The sequence below is a fragment of the Sminthopsis crassicaudata genome, chromosome 3 (assembly GCF_048593235.1).
Source record: "Sminthopsis crassicaudata isolate SCR6 chromosome 3, ASM4859323v1, whole genome shotgun sequence".
In the NCBI taxonomy this organism is placed as follows: domain Eukaryota; kingdom Metazoa; phylum Chordata; class Mammalia; order Dasyuromorphia; family Dasyuridae; genus Sminthopsis; species Sminthopsis crassicaudata.
The window spans coordinates 309734019-309750666 of record NC_133619.1 but is presented as its reverse complement, the minus strand read 5'-3'; the positions used below and the strand labels follow the sequence as shown (position 1 = coordinate 309750666).

Sequence of the window (16648 nt, the reverse complement as noted above, 5' to 3'; positions counted from 1 at the left end):
GAGACGTGGAGGGAGGGGAGGGGCGAAGAAAGGGTCTATTTTCCATTGGTCAATTGCTGTGTCCTGCAATGCTGAGTTTAAGTAGGATTGGCTAAACCCCTCCCTCCTGTCCCCCCCCTCTCCTCCCCCTCCCTGGTCCCGTGGCTCCTCCTCCTCCCCTAGTCTGTGTGTTTGAGTGTAAGTTACCAGGGAGAGGGGGGAAGGAGACACTAAGAGGGGAGGAGAGGGGTGGGGCATACTGTGAGTTGTCCCCTCCTCCTCCTCCTCCCTCCCGGGCCGCTGCTGGTGTGTCCCCGAGCCCAGGAGAGGAGGGGGGCATAGTGGGGAGAAGCAGGAGGCGGGTGTGGATTCATTTCAACCTTAAATTGTTGCCTTTTTTTTTTTTTTTTTTTTCCACGTCTCGCCTGAAGCTGGTTGGTAGAAGCTCCCTGTATTTGGAATAGCTGTCTTATCTCACTCTCTCGGTGCTCCCATCCCTCCTCCGGCACCCGCCCCGACGTGCGCGTATAGTGGAGCCTCACGCACACGCGTGTGCCTTCCTTCCCCCCAGGAGTCCTCTATTGCCGGGAGAGAGGGCGAGGAAGAGCTTTGCTTGCGAGACTCAATGTTTCTCCCGGGCCAAGTGCCCCTTGAGCAGCCAGACACGAGCTACGGAAGAGGAAGAGAGAAGAACCCCCAGTTTGCTCTTGCTACAGTTGTTGCTGCCGCCGCCGCCGCTACCGTTCGAAGAGGGGTATTTAATAACCCGAACCCCCAGTGGGCTGGGGGGGGGGGGGGATAGAGGGAAGCAAGGGCAAAAAGAGAGGGAGAAGAGCCGAGGAGACTGGAAGCGACTTGAGCATGGGCTGTATAAAGGCGCAGGAGAGAACTGCTGCTTCTTGTTGCTTGGAGGAGAAAGGATACTTTGTCCTTCCTTCTTTCTACCTTTCTCCTCCCTAACTGTGGATGAAAAGCAATGGGGGCAGCTGGGGAGTGGTGATGATTTTTTTTTTTTTTTCATCCAGAAACAAAGCTCTGTGTGTGTTGTGTATGTGTATGTGTGTGTATTTTGTTTTCTTTTTCCCGATGGGGGGAGGAGGTGGGAGGGCTGAATCAGGAGTGATCTTCCCTCCTCTTCCTTTTTCCCTCCTTCAGTTTCTTGCCTTTAAAAAAGAAAAGAAGGAAAGGACTCCCTCTAGCCCCCCTCTGATTGGGTTATTAACTAACTTATAGGTAACTACTGAAATTACATTTTTTAAAGATAACTTTGAATTTGGGGTAATCTGTCTCCGTGTTTGAGATTTTTAAGCTGGAGAGTGAAATACAAGTCATACAGCCTTTGTTGAGCTCAGATGTGTCCCCGTATGAGGTGTATAGTAATTTTTTGGTTGGCCTAACTTGTAATCTAGTGCAGGATGAAAATGAATGAAGCCCCCAAGAGGTTTCCTCAGCGGCTGCGTTTTGTTTTTATGGGTGTTGGTAGTAGGGGATTAAGGGAAAGGAGATGGGGAGAACATTGTGTTCTTATCTATTTGGAGTGATTGTATTTATGTTGCCTTTTTGTTCTGAGCTGAGTAATGCAATCCAGCTTGTGCTCCTTCAAATATGAGTAATATCTGTCCACAACTGTTAGTTTTCTAAAAGCAGAGTCAGGGTCACTTCCCAGACACCCACTCTGTGTAGATTGTCAGTGTGAATCCATACTCTCCTTGTCTAAGAGTTGAACTCTGGGCCGATTTTACTTCATCCACTGCATTCTTTGCTGAAGGAGGTGGGTGGGATGAGTTAGCACATTTACTTTTCTGTTGGGAAAAAAATATTTTAAGGACCTTGTGAATCTCTTTTGATAACTTTAAAAAAATTATTTTCAGTATTCTCATAATTGCTGAAGAGCTGAGATCCCAGATGGCTAATGCTATGAATGGCCGGAACCCTGGTGGCCGAGGAGGAAATCCCAGAAAAGGACGGATCCTGGGCATTATTGATGCTATCCAGGATGCAGTTGGACCACCTAAACAAGCTGCAGCTGATCGAAGAACTGTGGAGAAGACTTGGAAACTCATGGACAAAGTGGTGAGTATTTATACTTTTCTGCATATAGAATCTTTGGGATCCCTTAGACATTTAGTATTTCATGACACTTGGCAATAATAAGCTTCTGATGGACTTGTAATGAACACAAGATCTATTTTGTTTGGCATTTTTGTGTAAATTGTGTGTGTGTTTGTATATGTGTATATATGTTGCTATATATATATATAGAGAGAGAGAGAGAGAGAGAATAACAAATTAAATTTATTAACAAATTGTTAATAAATATTTGTTGACTTGACCTAGGTTCTAGCCATAGTTTTGCTACTTTTTGCTACTTCTTGACTATGTGACCTTGTGCAAATCACTAAACTTATGTAGCTGATGCTTCAGGATGCTTCAATTTCATCATCCTTTCATATAAATGAGCAATTGGATAGATCATCTCAGAGTTTATTTCTAGGTCTAAAGTTCTGAGTTCTCTAATGAAATACAAAGGCATTATGATTTGAATTGACTTTTTTGCTCACTTCTTGGCAAATATAAAGCTGTAAAAGTTGATGTCCTGATAGGAGACGGTCTTCTTTTTATCTTACGCTTTAAGATTCAAAGTTCTTCCAGAGAACTCAGAATTGCAAAACTCATGCTGTGAGCTGTTTAATGTCAGTATATTGTCTCAGAATAGTTTGGAAATGTTTGTTCTCACTTATATGAGGTTGTCTTGCCCTTAGACCAGAATTGGAGCTCTTAAACAGGTAATTTATGCAAAGCATTTTATAAAGCCCTCTTATGACAATCTAGTGCATGAAGTGGAGAGCATTTATCTGGGAAATAATTACACAGATTAGCTCTCAAGTGAGTAAGCAAAATTTGAAATAGTTTCCATTTCATCTTTGGAAAACATCTTCATTTTAAAAGTTCTGTGCTCTTGTTAATGGCTAAATTACAGTTTCTTTCATCTACTATTCCATTTTGAAACAGGAAATCTATTCAATTGCACATTATTTGTTGTGAAGGGAAAATTTATGTTGGGGGTGGTAGTTCTGAGAGTTTCAAATATTTCTGTGGTTTCTACAAGTTGCTTTCAGATAAACTGAAAGATCACACGGAAATTTAGTTATATATCAGCACATGCAGAGTAAACCAAGTTAAGGGATTTTTCAGAGCAACTTAGGACCATAGGCTTAAGTAATTTAGATGACAGTGTCCTAAATGTGATGGATAGGATTTTGTAATAAATATGATGATGCTCCAACTTCATTTCAAAATGAAAATATCTTTCTTTTAAAGCAATATAGTTTCCCAGATTATATTTGCAATAGTTAGAGGACCGCATAGATTTTCCATAAGGCATCTTTGAACCAATTAGAACAATTAGTTGGGAAAGAGGCCTGAAGTGGATCTACAGTTGTCTCAAATATCAGTAAGTGCACACATATTTTTTTGTTAGGTCTTAGATTCTTTAATATGAAGAAGCCATGAGCCTTTCGCCTTTGCTTTTAGTTTGTTACTGGATACAAATATAATGTAAAAAATTATAATGTGTTGGTTTAAAGATACAGGTAGTTGCCAATTCTTGGACAGATTAACTTTATTTTGTTTTCTTATTGATTGGAATGTAGGTAGATGGGATGGCTTTCTAACTCTGCTGGTATTTATTTTGTATTTTTAGGATAGCCTGTTTAGGCTTCTGCCAATTGGTTAAAATCTGTGACCCAAATTTTATTATGAAAGTGCAGCAAACAAAACTTTATAACCTGTTGCTTAAACTCAGCTTTTGATTTGGATCTTTGATACTTAATTATTGAAGCGTATGCATTTGAAAAAATTTGAAGATGTTTGGTAGACAAAACAGTTTTATTTGTGGTAGCTGAAGTTCAGTTTCACTTCTTAAATTAGAAATTGGAATTTAAAGTCAAAATTCAAGGATTCTAGTTGAAATCAATCCCATTTATAAAGACTTATAACTCCAGATTATTAAGTGACTCCTATATGAATGTGTCAGTTTTGTAAAATTTTTGGTTTTTCTCTCTCTTTTGTTCTTATGGTGGTCAAAGACACATTTAGAAATCAGACAAGGTGAACTGAAAGTTGGGTCAACATTACGTAGATTTCATATAGGAAGTAATGCGGTTATAGTTACTGTAAAGACCCTACTTTTGAAACATTAAAAACTAGCCCATTATGCTGATATAGGGGCACATTGGTGCCACAGTAGATGGAACACCAAGCTTGGCATCAGGAAAACTAATCTTCATTTAGTAGCTGTATAACTTTGAACAAGTCACTTAATCCTCTTTGCCTCAGTTTCCTCATATCTAAAATAAGCTGGAGAAGAAAATGACAAACCATTTTAATATCTTTGCCAAGAAAATCCTGATTGTGGTCTCATAGAGTTGGACAGGATTGGAAAAAAAAAAAAATTGACTGAACTACAACAATAACAATACCAAGGTGTTTTATTTACTTTTACAGCATTGGTTAGAGACTGTTGCATTTCCCTAAGATAAGACAAGCACCTGTCATTGTTTGCTTTATCTTTAGGTCTTTTGTAGAGTTGGATTAACTTTAATAACTTGATGAACTCTATTTCATAAATTCTTCACTATTGACTTCTGGATAAGTTTTCAATGGTTTTCAAAAGTTGTTCCTGTCATTGTGTCCATGGGCTTTCTTGAGGAGAATTTATTTGAAAAAATGTTAGATAAAAGACTTACGCTTGGCTTATGCAGGCAATGTAGTACTATCAACACATTTATAATTACTAATTGATGGTGTTATTTCATTTTATGTAGTACTGAAGAGTCATACACATGTGTTTTATTTTCTCTTATTTGTCAGTGGTAAAGGAAGTGGTTCATAATATCAACATTGTCTTAATGATTACATCAGAAACTTGACTGTTAGTCCAAAAGTTAATCCCTTGATACATTACCTAACTGTTTAGTAAAATAGCAGCAAGAATATGTAGTTAGCATCATAGTTCTAGAGAAGAGTTACTTCTCAGTTCTCTGAATAATGATTTGAAAAGACATTTTAGATGTACTGTTAATTTTTCTCCCCTGAAGCAAAATCTAAATTTAATTAGTATTAGATAATTGTTTACTCTTAAGGTTTGGAGGGGTGTACTGAGGTAAATGGTGTATGTGAGCTTTGTAGAATGAATAAATGTAAGTTTAGGGTTGTAGTGACCCATTAATTCAGAATACCTTCAAGTACTTGAGACATTCCAGCTAAATAAATCTAATACTTTTTTTTAAATATTACCTGTATGCAACTGCCTTTATTTATCCTTATAGGATGTGAATTGTTAATAATTGTCATACACAGCATAATAGGGAAAAAGGTTGTTGGCAAGTCAGGTAACTTCCCATTTTAGGCACTTTGGGACAGAGTTGTAGAATGATGTAATGCCAAGGTTGGATTAATTAGGAAAGTTTTTGGTGAGCCAAAGAGTGCATCTTGTGATTCGGTATTGTTTGATCCCCAGTGCCAATCTTTCTCAGTTGAGGACTGTTGGAAAGCTGAGTCTGTTTCAAGATTATCCCCTGGGGATATGGGGCCACAGCTGGCTTAATCTGTTAAACAGTACCCAGTGCTTCCCATCATGGCCACCATTTAGACACTTATATGAATAGGTTTTGGCTGGCTATTGTCTGCCTTTTAGAAGAAGCGCTATCATCCCTCTCTTGGAAAAACTGAGGTTAGGGTAAGAAAATGATTGCTAATCAGGGGTAGTAGGAAAGATAATTGATTGAGGGGCAGTTTCTGTGTCATGATACTCATAAGAATCTTACCCTTACCCAGGTGAGGGAAAGTAGAAGCAGTTTTCCAGTTAATAGATGCTAAAAGCATTGTGTAAACATGGATGAATGCTCAATACATCCATAACTATTAATTGATAATGAAAAACAGAGTATAATGTGAACCTACATTTTTTACAGCTACCTTAGTCATTTTTGTAAAGTCATGTTATTTTAAGAATTACAAAAGTTCTTAATATGAAAATGATAAAGGATTACTTTCCCCCTTTTTGTGTGTACTGCATTTAGCTGGCTTGTTTTTCATTCTTAAAAACTTTAATGTGACAACAATGCAACTAAAATCAAGACTTCAGAGCTATTTGTTTATGGTCTTCTATTTTATATCTTTAATTAGAATGATGTGTTTTTCTCCTTAGATTTAGATCCTTCTTCATTTCTTAAATGGATATTATTTTGGGGACTTAAGACTTGCCTGTAAATGTTAACTTTAAAAAAAATAAAAAAACTTCTTAGGCCTAAAGTTCAGAAACATCAGTACCCTTGGTACAAAAGTAAAGCAGTAAGTTTTTTCATCCAACCCATTTTTGCCTCCTGGAAGTTGACTATCATAAATAGAACCAGCAAATCTTGCTGAATTAAGGATGTTTTTGTTCTGTGTGGGTAGGTGTGAGAGTAGGATTGGGAGGTAACATTAAAAAAACAAGGTTGTTTGTAATTCTGGGAGAACTAAACTCATTCAAGTTTTGGTGATTTTATGTTGTAGAGGATCTCATTCAGTTTTGAATCAAGCAGCTAGCTGCCTCAAATCTTATTCTATTTTATACTTACAGTCCTTAAATGGCATAGTGACTGACATAACATCACCACCAGAAAACTTTTCATTGTTTTGCTCTGCAAAAGAAGGATCTCCTTACTCAAATTTTACAATGTTATGTCAGTCACATAAATTCAGACATGGTTATTAGGTTTATAAAGTAAAGACCTTTAAAAATTTTTTTTGAACTTAAGTAAATTTGCTGAAAGAAAAAAAATAAACAATCTCTAAGCTCTTTTCAATAAAATATACTTTAACATATAGATATTACTCATTAATATCTCCTTATTGACGTTGTTGTTTAGTTGTTAAAGTTGTGTCTGAGTCTTGTGATATACTTTGGGGTTTTCTTGGCAAAAATACTGGAGTAATTTGCTATTTTCTTTCAGCTCATTTTACAGATGAGGAAATTGAGATAAACACTTGAGTGACTTGCATGAGAGCTACTAAAAGTGTGAAACAGGCAAGATTTGAACTCTTGAAGATGAGTCTTCCTGACTCTAGACTTAGGAGTCTATCTATTGTGCAACCTATCTTCCCTTATTTGATTATAGCTTTCTCTCTCTTTTTTTTCCCCAACTTATAATTATTTCATATAGGAATATGCCATGATTTCCTGTTCCTCATAGCTATCTTTTATGATGTTATGACCTCTTGTAATACTGAAGTATTATGATTTGTTTGTTCATTCCTCACCTATGGCATTTAAGTTGTTTCCAATTTTTAAGGATTACATTATAATAGAGATATAAAATCTCTGGATTGATAGTTCTTTTTATTCTTTTCAATGACTTGGGCATGTTCCCAAAGGGAAGATTACAATGTCAAAAGGTAAGGTCATTGGAAATGATAGAAAATGCATTCCTTGGTGGGGATCATAGGTATGTAATATTGCATATTCTGTCTGATGGAGATGATTTTTTGTTGAACCAATTTTTCTTTTCTTTTTAATTTTTGTTATAAAGTTTGGCTCACTAGTAGGTGATTGGGAAGATATATATTTGGAACTGATGGTGATATAAAAACAAAGGTTGATTAAAAAGTAAGATTAAAAACCCAAAGGGCATGGCCAGTTAACCTGTTTCTAAACAGAAGGAAAAGCTGAGGCTATTGTACTGAGAGATTGCTCTCTAGATAGATTATACTACAGCTACCTAAATTGATGATATTATAAATCAAGTTTTAGTAAAAGTTTTAGTGAATGAATAGAATATATTTAATAAATTTAATAGGTAAATAAGCAATAAAGCAATTCCTATCCTACTAGGTGAAATTTTATACACACACACACACACACAAACACACACACACAATGGAGCATTACAAAGATCTTTATTATAACTCCCATGGAGAAGTTAAAATATTGGTTTGACAGATTATAATGTATATATTAGGTTTTTTTTCTTGTCAACCAAACTAGCATATCTAAACTTCCTTAATGAATTTTGTAGTATTTTGGTATATTAAATATTTAAGTGGAATACCATTTAATAGACCATAATAGACTTATTATATCCAAATCTTACAGAATCCTACAGAATCTTGATGTTAAAGTTGTATTTCATTGAGAATTGTTGTGATCGTCATTACTAGAGGAATTTATATCAGGGTTTAGTTGTAGTTTTACAGATAGAATTTCTTTTTTTTCCTTTTTTAAAAATAGTTTTTATTTACCAGATATATGCATGGGTAATTTTACAACATTGACAATTGCCAAACCTTTTGTTCTAAATTTTCCCCTCCTTCCCCCCCCCCCAGATGGCAGGTTGACCAATACATGTTAAATATGTTAAAGTATAAATTAAATACAATATTACAAATAGAATTTCTTTTCTCTGTCTATACATTTTATTTTATTTCATTGAAATTGCTTTGATACATTTCAGGGTATGCAGTATGCTAAATCTTGTTTGCTAGGACTGTATTAGTGGGTCTAACATTTTATTGGTCTTTAGTTGTGAATTTTAATTTAGGCATAAATCAGGAAACATTTAAAATGTTTTCTAAGAAATATTTCTATATGCTAAAAATGTTTCACTGAATTAAAGCCTCTAACGTTTCCTCTTATATTCTTAAATCCTTTAATTTGTGTAGAACCTGGTTTTTTTATATTTTTGCTCTTGCATGATGAAATTGATTGAAGATTTATGTTTATGTATCTGGAAAAAGGTGTTACTGCACTGTTGGACTTGTTTTTAAAAATTTGAAATAAATTTTCATAACAAAAAAACAGTGATCAGAGAAAGAGACGGTCTGGTTTCCTAGAGAGTGGTCAAGAGCCCTGAGATGTGTGTATCATGACTGAGCTGTGTGACTTGGGGCAAGTCTTCATCATTCTGGGCTTTCATTTCCTCATGTGTGTAATGAGGAATATGAAGCAGTTGATTTCTTAGGTTCATTTCAGCTTTAAATTTTTATGAGGTTATGAATATAGTTACTTTCTAAATGCTAGTAAAATTGCTAATTTAATGTTTGATCATTTAGACCACCAGGGAAGGATAGTATTAACATTTAGGTGGTGTATTAAGAAGTTATTCTTTCAGTTGTTATTATTGACCATAGGAAAGGCCTTTCTTTTCATAATAACCCATTTCTATATGGAATTTAGATTGAATAAAAGAAACTTAAAAAGTAAGTAGAGGGAGATAATGTAACTTTGTGAATTGGGCATTTTGTAATGTGCTATTTTTATAAAATCATTAAGTTTTTTGATCTTTTCCTTTTGTCTTGGTCTGCAAGAAAGTAAAAAAAATTTTTTTTTTTGGTTATGGGACTATTCTTGCTGTTTCGTTGTGAATCGATTCTGTCATAAATTGCTATCCTTATTGCTAAAATAATTGACTTGAACTCTTCATATATTACAGAAGGTCCCTATTGTATATTGGCACATGTAACTAGAAATTAGGTCTTGAATATCTGAAGTTTTGTATTTTGTATTTTGAATCTGTAATTAGTTATATTTCTGTGATTAATGTAGTAGAAAGTACATTGACTTGAACTTTTGTATGAGCCTTAGCACTTCGCTAGTGGTAGACTGTGAGCAAGTCACTTTGCCTCTCTGGGTCTCACTTTTCTTATCTGTAGTGAGGGGATAGCATTAGATAGTTTCTAAGGCTGCTTACTACTCCTATACTATTTTGTGAAATTCTCTTAAGAAATGAATGAAGAGCCATTAAAATACAAAATATGTAGAGTTAGAACTAACCTAGCTTGACTGGATTTTTTCCTAGGTATTGATCCAACTTTGGGGTTGTAGAGGGAGGATTGATGTTTCTTTCTTTGCCCTTCCTCTCCTGGTTTTGCCATTCTGGAGTGTACTGTGCCAATAGATCCACCCAGTTTTAGGAATTGCCCCATTGGGGTAGGATCAGTAGTAGAGGTCTGTTCAGCTCTCCCCAACTCTGTTCTGTGCTCTTGTCACGTTCTAGTATGTTTTCTAAACATACTTCTAAATTCTAAATTGTCCTCAATTTAGAGTCCTCTGTTGTTAAGCTAATTCTCTCTGCTCTAGATCTCTTCCTCTCAGGTTTTCATCATCTGTTACTTTCTGATACCTAATTTCCCCCTGTAGATCCCAGTGTATCTTGGTATCCTCTCTATACCAGACTTTCAGCTTTTCTCACTCTGACATAAAGGGTAAGGAAGAAAAGTTGACATACTCATTGTTCCTCACAGTTGTTTTTAGACTTCTTTAAAGTTCACTCCATGTTATACAGATTCTCATTGTCATGTGTTTACTCCTAGACTTCTCTTTCTGCTGCTCCTCAGTAAGTTTAAGGAAAGCAGACATCTCCATCTCACCTCCTTTGAGTAATACCTTGGTTTCCCAGGAAGTTCTCTAGTGATAGAGTAGTTACTGATTAGCATTGATAGAAGATGTTTTCTTACCAGAATTACCTATGCTAATTATAATATAGATGTAAATCGTAACCATTACAAACAGTACTACGGAGTGGACAGAGACCTGGACAAAACTTTGGAACTTCCAGGAATTATTGAAAGTCTACCTCAAGCACACTTAGAGAGACATCTCCACTTGTCCTGATCTATATCTTGCCACTGGACCCAGATGGCTCTGGAGGGGAAAGCAAGTCTGGTGTCTTTGCTCTTCCTCACTTCAGTCCAATTTACTTGCTTTCATAGTATTATTCCCTTCCTCCCCCCTCCACCTTGGTCCTCTTTAAGAAGGAAAGACAAACAACAACACAACAATAACCACATTTAGGAAGGGTCATATTTTAGGTTGGTTCTATACCTCTTTGCTCCAACTGAATTTGCTCCAGTTACTAAAATTCTTAGTGATATCTCTGAAAATTCTAGATTTCTGAATGCACATATATATGTGTATATATATATATATATATATATATATATATATATATATATATATATATATATATATATATATATATATATATATATATATATATAAAACAGCAACAAAAAACTTTCAGAGAAAAACTTTTTAATATCTCTTCTTTAGTATCAGATCAGAATTCTTCCACAATAGTTAAGTCCTGTGGAATTGACTGAGACACTTGGAGGTTAAATGATTTCACCCAGAAAATGTTTGAGATAGATTTGGATCCAGGTATTCCAGAGTTCTGTTCAGGTCTCTGTCCACTCCATAGTACTGTTTTTAATGGTTACTATTTACATCTATGTTATAATTAGCATAAGTAATTCTGGTAAGAAAACATCTTCTATCAATGCTGATCACTAGAGAACTTCATGGGACACAGAAGTTAAATGCCTTGTCCAAGATCAAACTGTCACAGTATTAAGAAGGTGGGACATTTTGAAAACTAGTAAACATTTCATTTATGAAAGGAGAGAATAAAGTTGAAACAGATTTTTAAAAAATTGTATCATATTTCCCATATTACATGGCAATCTGTGTCATATTTTATCTAGTTTTCTCTCAGGAATATGCCTATTGAAATCCAGTTGTAGCCTGTGTTTGTAGTATTTTAAAATATTGATTATAGCCTGTGTTTGTAGTATTTTAAAATATTGATTACAAATACTATTGTACCTTCTCTTCTATTGTATGAAATTCATTAGTCCTTTGAAAGTCTTCCCTTTTAGCAAACTGGAGTTAAAAAAATCCAATTCAAATATAAGTGTACACCACGCTTAAATGAAAAGTGAAATAATCCTTTAATGTCTGTAAAATGTCAGGTGCTATTTTCTAGCCCAACTAGCAGTTTGTGCCTTGATTCCAGTTTTAGTCATTATAGACTATTTCATGCTTTTTTTTTTTTTTTTGGTTCTGAAAAGTGATTGAATCATTTTAGAGAGCTCTTAAATACGTATCTGCCCTTTCACTACAACTTAGAAAATTACCTAGAAAACTGAAAACATAAGTGACTTGATCAGTGTTTCTCAGGGTCATGACTTAACTCAGGTATTTCTGACTCTGAAGTTTGCTCTCTTGCTTACTGCTCCCTGTTGTATCATACTTAAGAATCAAAAAAGACCAAGTGATAATTTTTTAAGTAAGAAAAAAAATAATCTGTATTTGGCTTGGTTTTTTTTTGTTGTTGTTGTTGTTTTTACATGGGACAAAATCAATGCTATATTTGATTTCCTTAGGAGGCCCAAAGTGTTTCTCAGCTAGGTAGCTCAATATACAAAACACTGGACCTTGAGGCAGAACCCTTATTAGCATTGTGACTTTGGTCAAGTCACTTAACAATTCTGTCTGTCCATGTTTCCTCATCTGTGAAATGGGGATGGATGCTAACCTGTCTCTCAGGGTTGTTATGAAAATAAAATGACATATTTGTAAAACTCCAAAATTCATTGTAAAGCTTGAAATACATATAAATGTTAATTGTTCTTGCTATTGTTATTTAAGCTGAGATGTAACTTGGATATGAATTTTAAGTGGTAAAGTTCTGTTTAAGGAAATCGAGTCATTCAATTAAATACAAAAGTCCATTTAAAAAAGTGCATTTATTGACAAAAATTGATAAGATCTTTTTCAAAGAAAAAACCAATTATCACATAAGGGTTGACTATGTTATTTCTTTAATTCAATGTGTATGTTAGTAAGATTCTTGAAGCTACTGTTACTGAAGAGTTTAACATTTTGACCCTTGGATATTAAGTATTTATAGTTTGTCCGTTTTGTAATAATATTACATATTATGTTGTTGAATTACATATTGTTGCTTTTCTACAGCTTTCAAACTGAAAGTTCATGATTTACTTAGGAAATCTATTACAAAGAGGTTCCAGTTAGACAGATAGATTCAGACATTCAGTGAAGAATTGAACATATGTATTAATATAATATGTCCAGGATCTTTTTTTTTTTTTTAATCAAAACTCGTAGTATGCATCCGTTCTTCCCTAACACAGGTCGCAATCCTTCACTGTTTTATAAAGTTGCTTTGAAATTTGTAGAGGTTAAATAGTTTGCTCATGATGACATAGAAAAGGACAGAAATGGACCTGAAATGAGGTCTTCCTGATTCCAGGTCCAGGATTCTCTTCACTGTGTCAGTTGGACATACTTTTTCTGAATGAATACTTGGTTGGATTGCAGCTGACTGAACCATGAGATAATTTGTGTTTGTGAACTAGGTAGAAAGTATCAAAATAAGGTAGTGAAAGCTAGTTTGAACTTGACATGTATTTATTATTTATTAACTTAGTTGTTAAAATTGCAGTCTTTTGTTTAAACTGCCTCAGGCTACAGGATTAATAAACTAAAACATTAATTAAAACCTATTAATTAACTTCAATGCGGAACAGAGTATAGTGTAATGAAGTTTTAACTACAATATTTCAGATGGTCATTGATGAAATGCATTTTATTTACTCATTGTGATTTTACTTTTTAAAACGGATTTGCATCTTATGTTGAATAGCTTATTGTGCTCAAAGGAGGTTAAGAAATTAAGGGGAAGAGTTATAGATAAATATTTTCTAAGTGTATTACTAAATAACTTGCATTTGTAGAAATAAAATAAAATAAAGTTGTACTAAGATCTATCTAAAAGTAATTTATACAGCTTCCTTGTGGATTAATTATATTATGGGGGGAAAGACTTTTATTGACTAGTTAATGTGAATTTCTTATCATTTTTAACTGTGTTCTTTCCTCTAGGTAAGACTATGCCAAAATCCCAAACTGCAGTTAAAGAACAGCCCACCATACATACTTGATATTTTGCCTGACACTTATCAACATTTGCGACTCATACTGAGCAAATATGATGACAACCAGAAACTTGCACAACTCAGCGAAAATGAGTATTTTAAAATCTACATTGATAGCTTAATGAAAAAGTCAAAACGTGCAATTAGACTCTTTAAAGAGGGCAAAGAAAGAATGTATGAGGAACAATCACAGGACAGGTAAGAATTTTTTATGATACAAATTTTATAATTGTTGCTTGTTTTGTCACATTTTCATATTTAATAGAAATGTCACAATGCACTGGCATGAAGATTTTATCACTTGGTAAACAGCAATTGCTTACATCTATATAAAAGGTTTGCAAATGCTAAATATTATTTCATTTTGATACTTAAAATTACTCAATAATAGTATTAAGGGAAATATTATTATTATTCATATTAGAGATGAGGAAACTGAGGCCCAGAGCATTTGCCTTGCCCAAATCACATATCTAAGAAATATCTGAGACAGGATTTGAACTTGAATCTTGTGGAGTTCAAAAACATAACTGAATTTTCTATGCCACTAGCTAAAACAATGCACTGTTGTTAATCCTAAATCATCTTAACATCTTCATCATTAAAACAGTAAATTAACCCTCTCACTAACTGAATTTAGGTCTTTTAAATTACTGTACTTCTGCGGTCCAGTTGGAAGTTAGTTTTATTTGTAGCTTTATGAGAGTAGGAGTAAGGAAGGAGAGTACAGAAGGAGGGTAAGATTGTGTATGGGCATAGTAAATAAGTCTTGATGAACCTATATCTATTGTTCTTAGAGTCAGGACTGGCCAACTCTGTCTTCCACACCTATTTTTGCATGGCCTCAAATGAAAAAAAAATTTTTATAAGTAATGTTTTGTTGCATTTTACACTTTATTGTATTGTAAACTTTAATAGATTAAAACTGCGCTATGACTTTGGGGACAACCTGTGTAGTGCCTTGCAAAACTTTAAAACTGCATAAATATTAATAGTTGCTATTGTAACTATTATTACTTGTATCACTAACTTAGGTGCTTTTTTCTCCAGAATATTTAGCTCTAAATCCAATTCTAATGCTACAAAATGGTCTTTTAGGTTGTGAACTTAGGTTCTGAGAGCAGCAAGGTCTCAGAATATCTTTGGTGGTTATGTAGATACTCAACTAGATACTTGGATATGTTTTTATTTTATCAGGGAATAAATATTGCCTTCCTGAGAATCTCGAGTTAATTCTTGCAAAACTTAAATAATTAACCTAGTAATTTCATTTTTAAAAAATATGGATTTGATATAAAGTGTTAGCCCCCTACTTGTGTGCATTGCATTACAGCTAGACAGATCCTTGTGGAGATTCAAAGTTTAGATAGTTCTGATTTCCTATCAAAAAGGAGAAATGAGGAATTTATTCCCTTGTGAAATAATAAAATGTAAATTAGAATTCAGTTGCTATATGATCAGCTGATGATTGTGAGGGAGATTTGTGATATACTTTTGAATTTTTGACCAGTGTCTTAGATGCAGTTATAATTAAGAATTTGGTAGCTTACCTTGGAGGGCTGGAACTCTGGAGAAGTATACTTGAAACAAGGTGTCAACTGAGTGGAAATGATGACATGATGGTTCTCTTGTTCACATATATACTTAGTACTTAGTATGGTGATGTAATGGTTCTCTAGTTCACACATATTCAATATGCTATAATGATGTAATTATACAAAGGTATTATAAGGGGTGAAAAGGACTGGAAAAGAGACTTTCCATTTTTGACCAGCCTCTTAGTGGCTGAACTGCCCATCACTTCTCCAATAAGACCAAGGACTTGGGCTGATTCTGAGGTCCTCCAGAAAGCTAACCTGAACATTACAGTTTAGTATTGGAAAGAATAAAGACCTATTGCTTTGGATAGAGTATAAATCTATGGTAGGATTAATTGAGGATCATATCAGATAAGTAGAAAGCAGTTTGTGTTTGTTTTAGTCTTGTGAGTACCCTTTTGTGTATTTGTTTCCTAATAGTGGTGATAGTATTAATCTCTGCTCATTCTTTTGGGACTATTTGCAACCAGAAGTATACTTTTATGAAATGTAGTAGAGGTTACTGGGTATAGTTTTATGCCATGGAGAATGTATTTTGTTGGTAAAGAAAGTAATAGAAATTCCTTGCTATGTGTCCTGGTTGAAGAGTAGAGTATTCTTATTAATAAAATTACTATGCAAATAATCTATACTGGATAGAATACAATTAAATATACTTTAACTATACTGAACATAATCTAATCAGTTTCAGAAAGTAGAATATTATGAACATCATTTTTTTTAATTGACATAGGTACAAGAAGATTTCAGAGTTGGTTATTTAAGTAATTTAGAATATTGGAAGGAAACTGACCTGAAGACTTTTCTGATATTAAAAAGATGTATTTGGATATTTGTACACATATTAAATGATCTTATGAATTTATTGGAATTGGTAGCTTCCAAATGAAGAAACACCTTTTGTCAATATAGGTTGACATAGTCTCTTCAACTTACTGTTTTAGAGAAAGACCTGAGTCACTGAGAGGATAATTGACTGTTCTCGTATGTGTCAGAGAAAAGACTTGAGCCCAGGGCGTCCTGACTCTGAAACCAGCTTTCTATGTATATTATTGGGCTCTTTTTCACTTTCCCTCTTCTACTTTGCATGTGTATATGTTAAATTGTTAGAAATTAAATTAGAAATTAAAATTTTCAGGTTGAATTTTCTACATTATCCAAATGAGAGAAGTAAATGAACCTGATTTAGAAGATTTATTTTTTTTTTCTGAAAGAAAATGGATCTTCTCTATTTATATGTCTGCTAACAAACGAGATATGAATAATGTAATGCAGGACCTTTACTGAAATAT

General features: G+C 34.3%; 1 protein-coding gene across 8 annotated transcripts in view; it reads left to right on the top strand.

The window, feature by feature from the left end:
* The first annotated feature begins 264 nt into the window (after positions 1 to 264).
* The window catches only part of CBLB (Cbl proto-oncogene B), a 209626-nt gene continuing 193242 nt past the window's right edge, over positions 265 to 16648 (top strand). For 3 of the 8 annotated variants that reach the window (XM_074301094.1, XM_074301093.1, XM_074301091.1), the window contains exons 1-3: positions 265 to 733; positions 1851 to 2052; positions 13706 to 13956. In XM_074301094.1, coding sequence (XP_074157195.1) covers positions 1885 to 2052; positions 13706 to 13956 — 419 coding nt within the window. In that variant the 5' untranslated portion in view covers positions 265 to 733; positions 1851 to 1884. The other 5 variants (XM_074301092.1, XM_074301090.1, XM_074301087.1 and 2 more) reach the window with 3 other exon arrangements.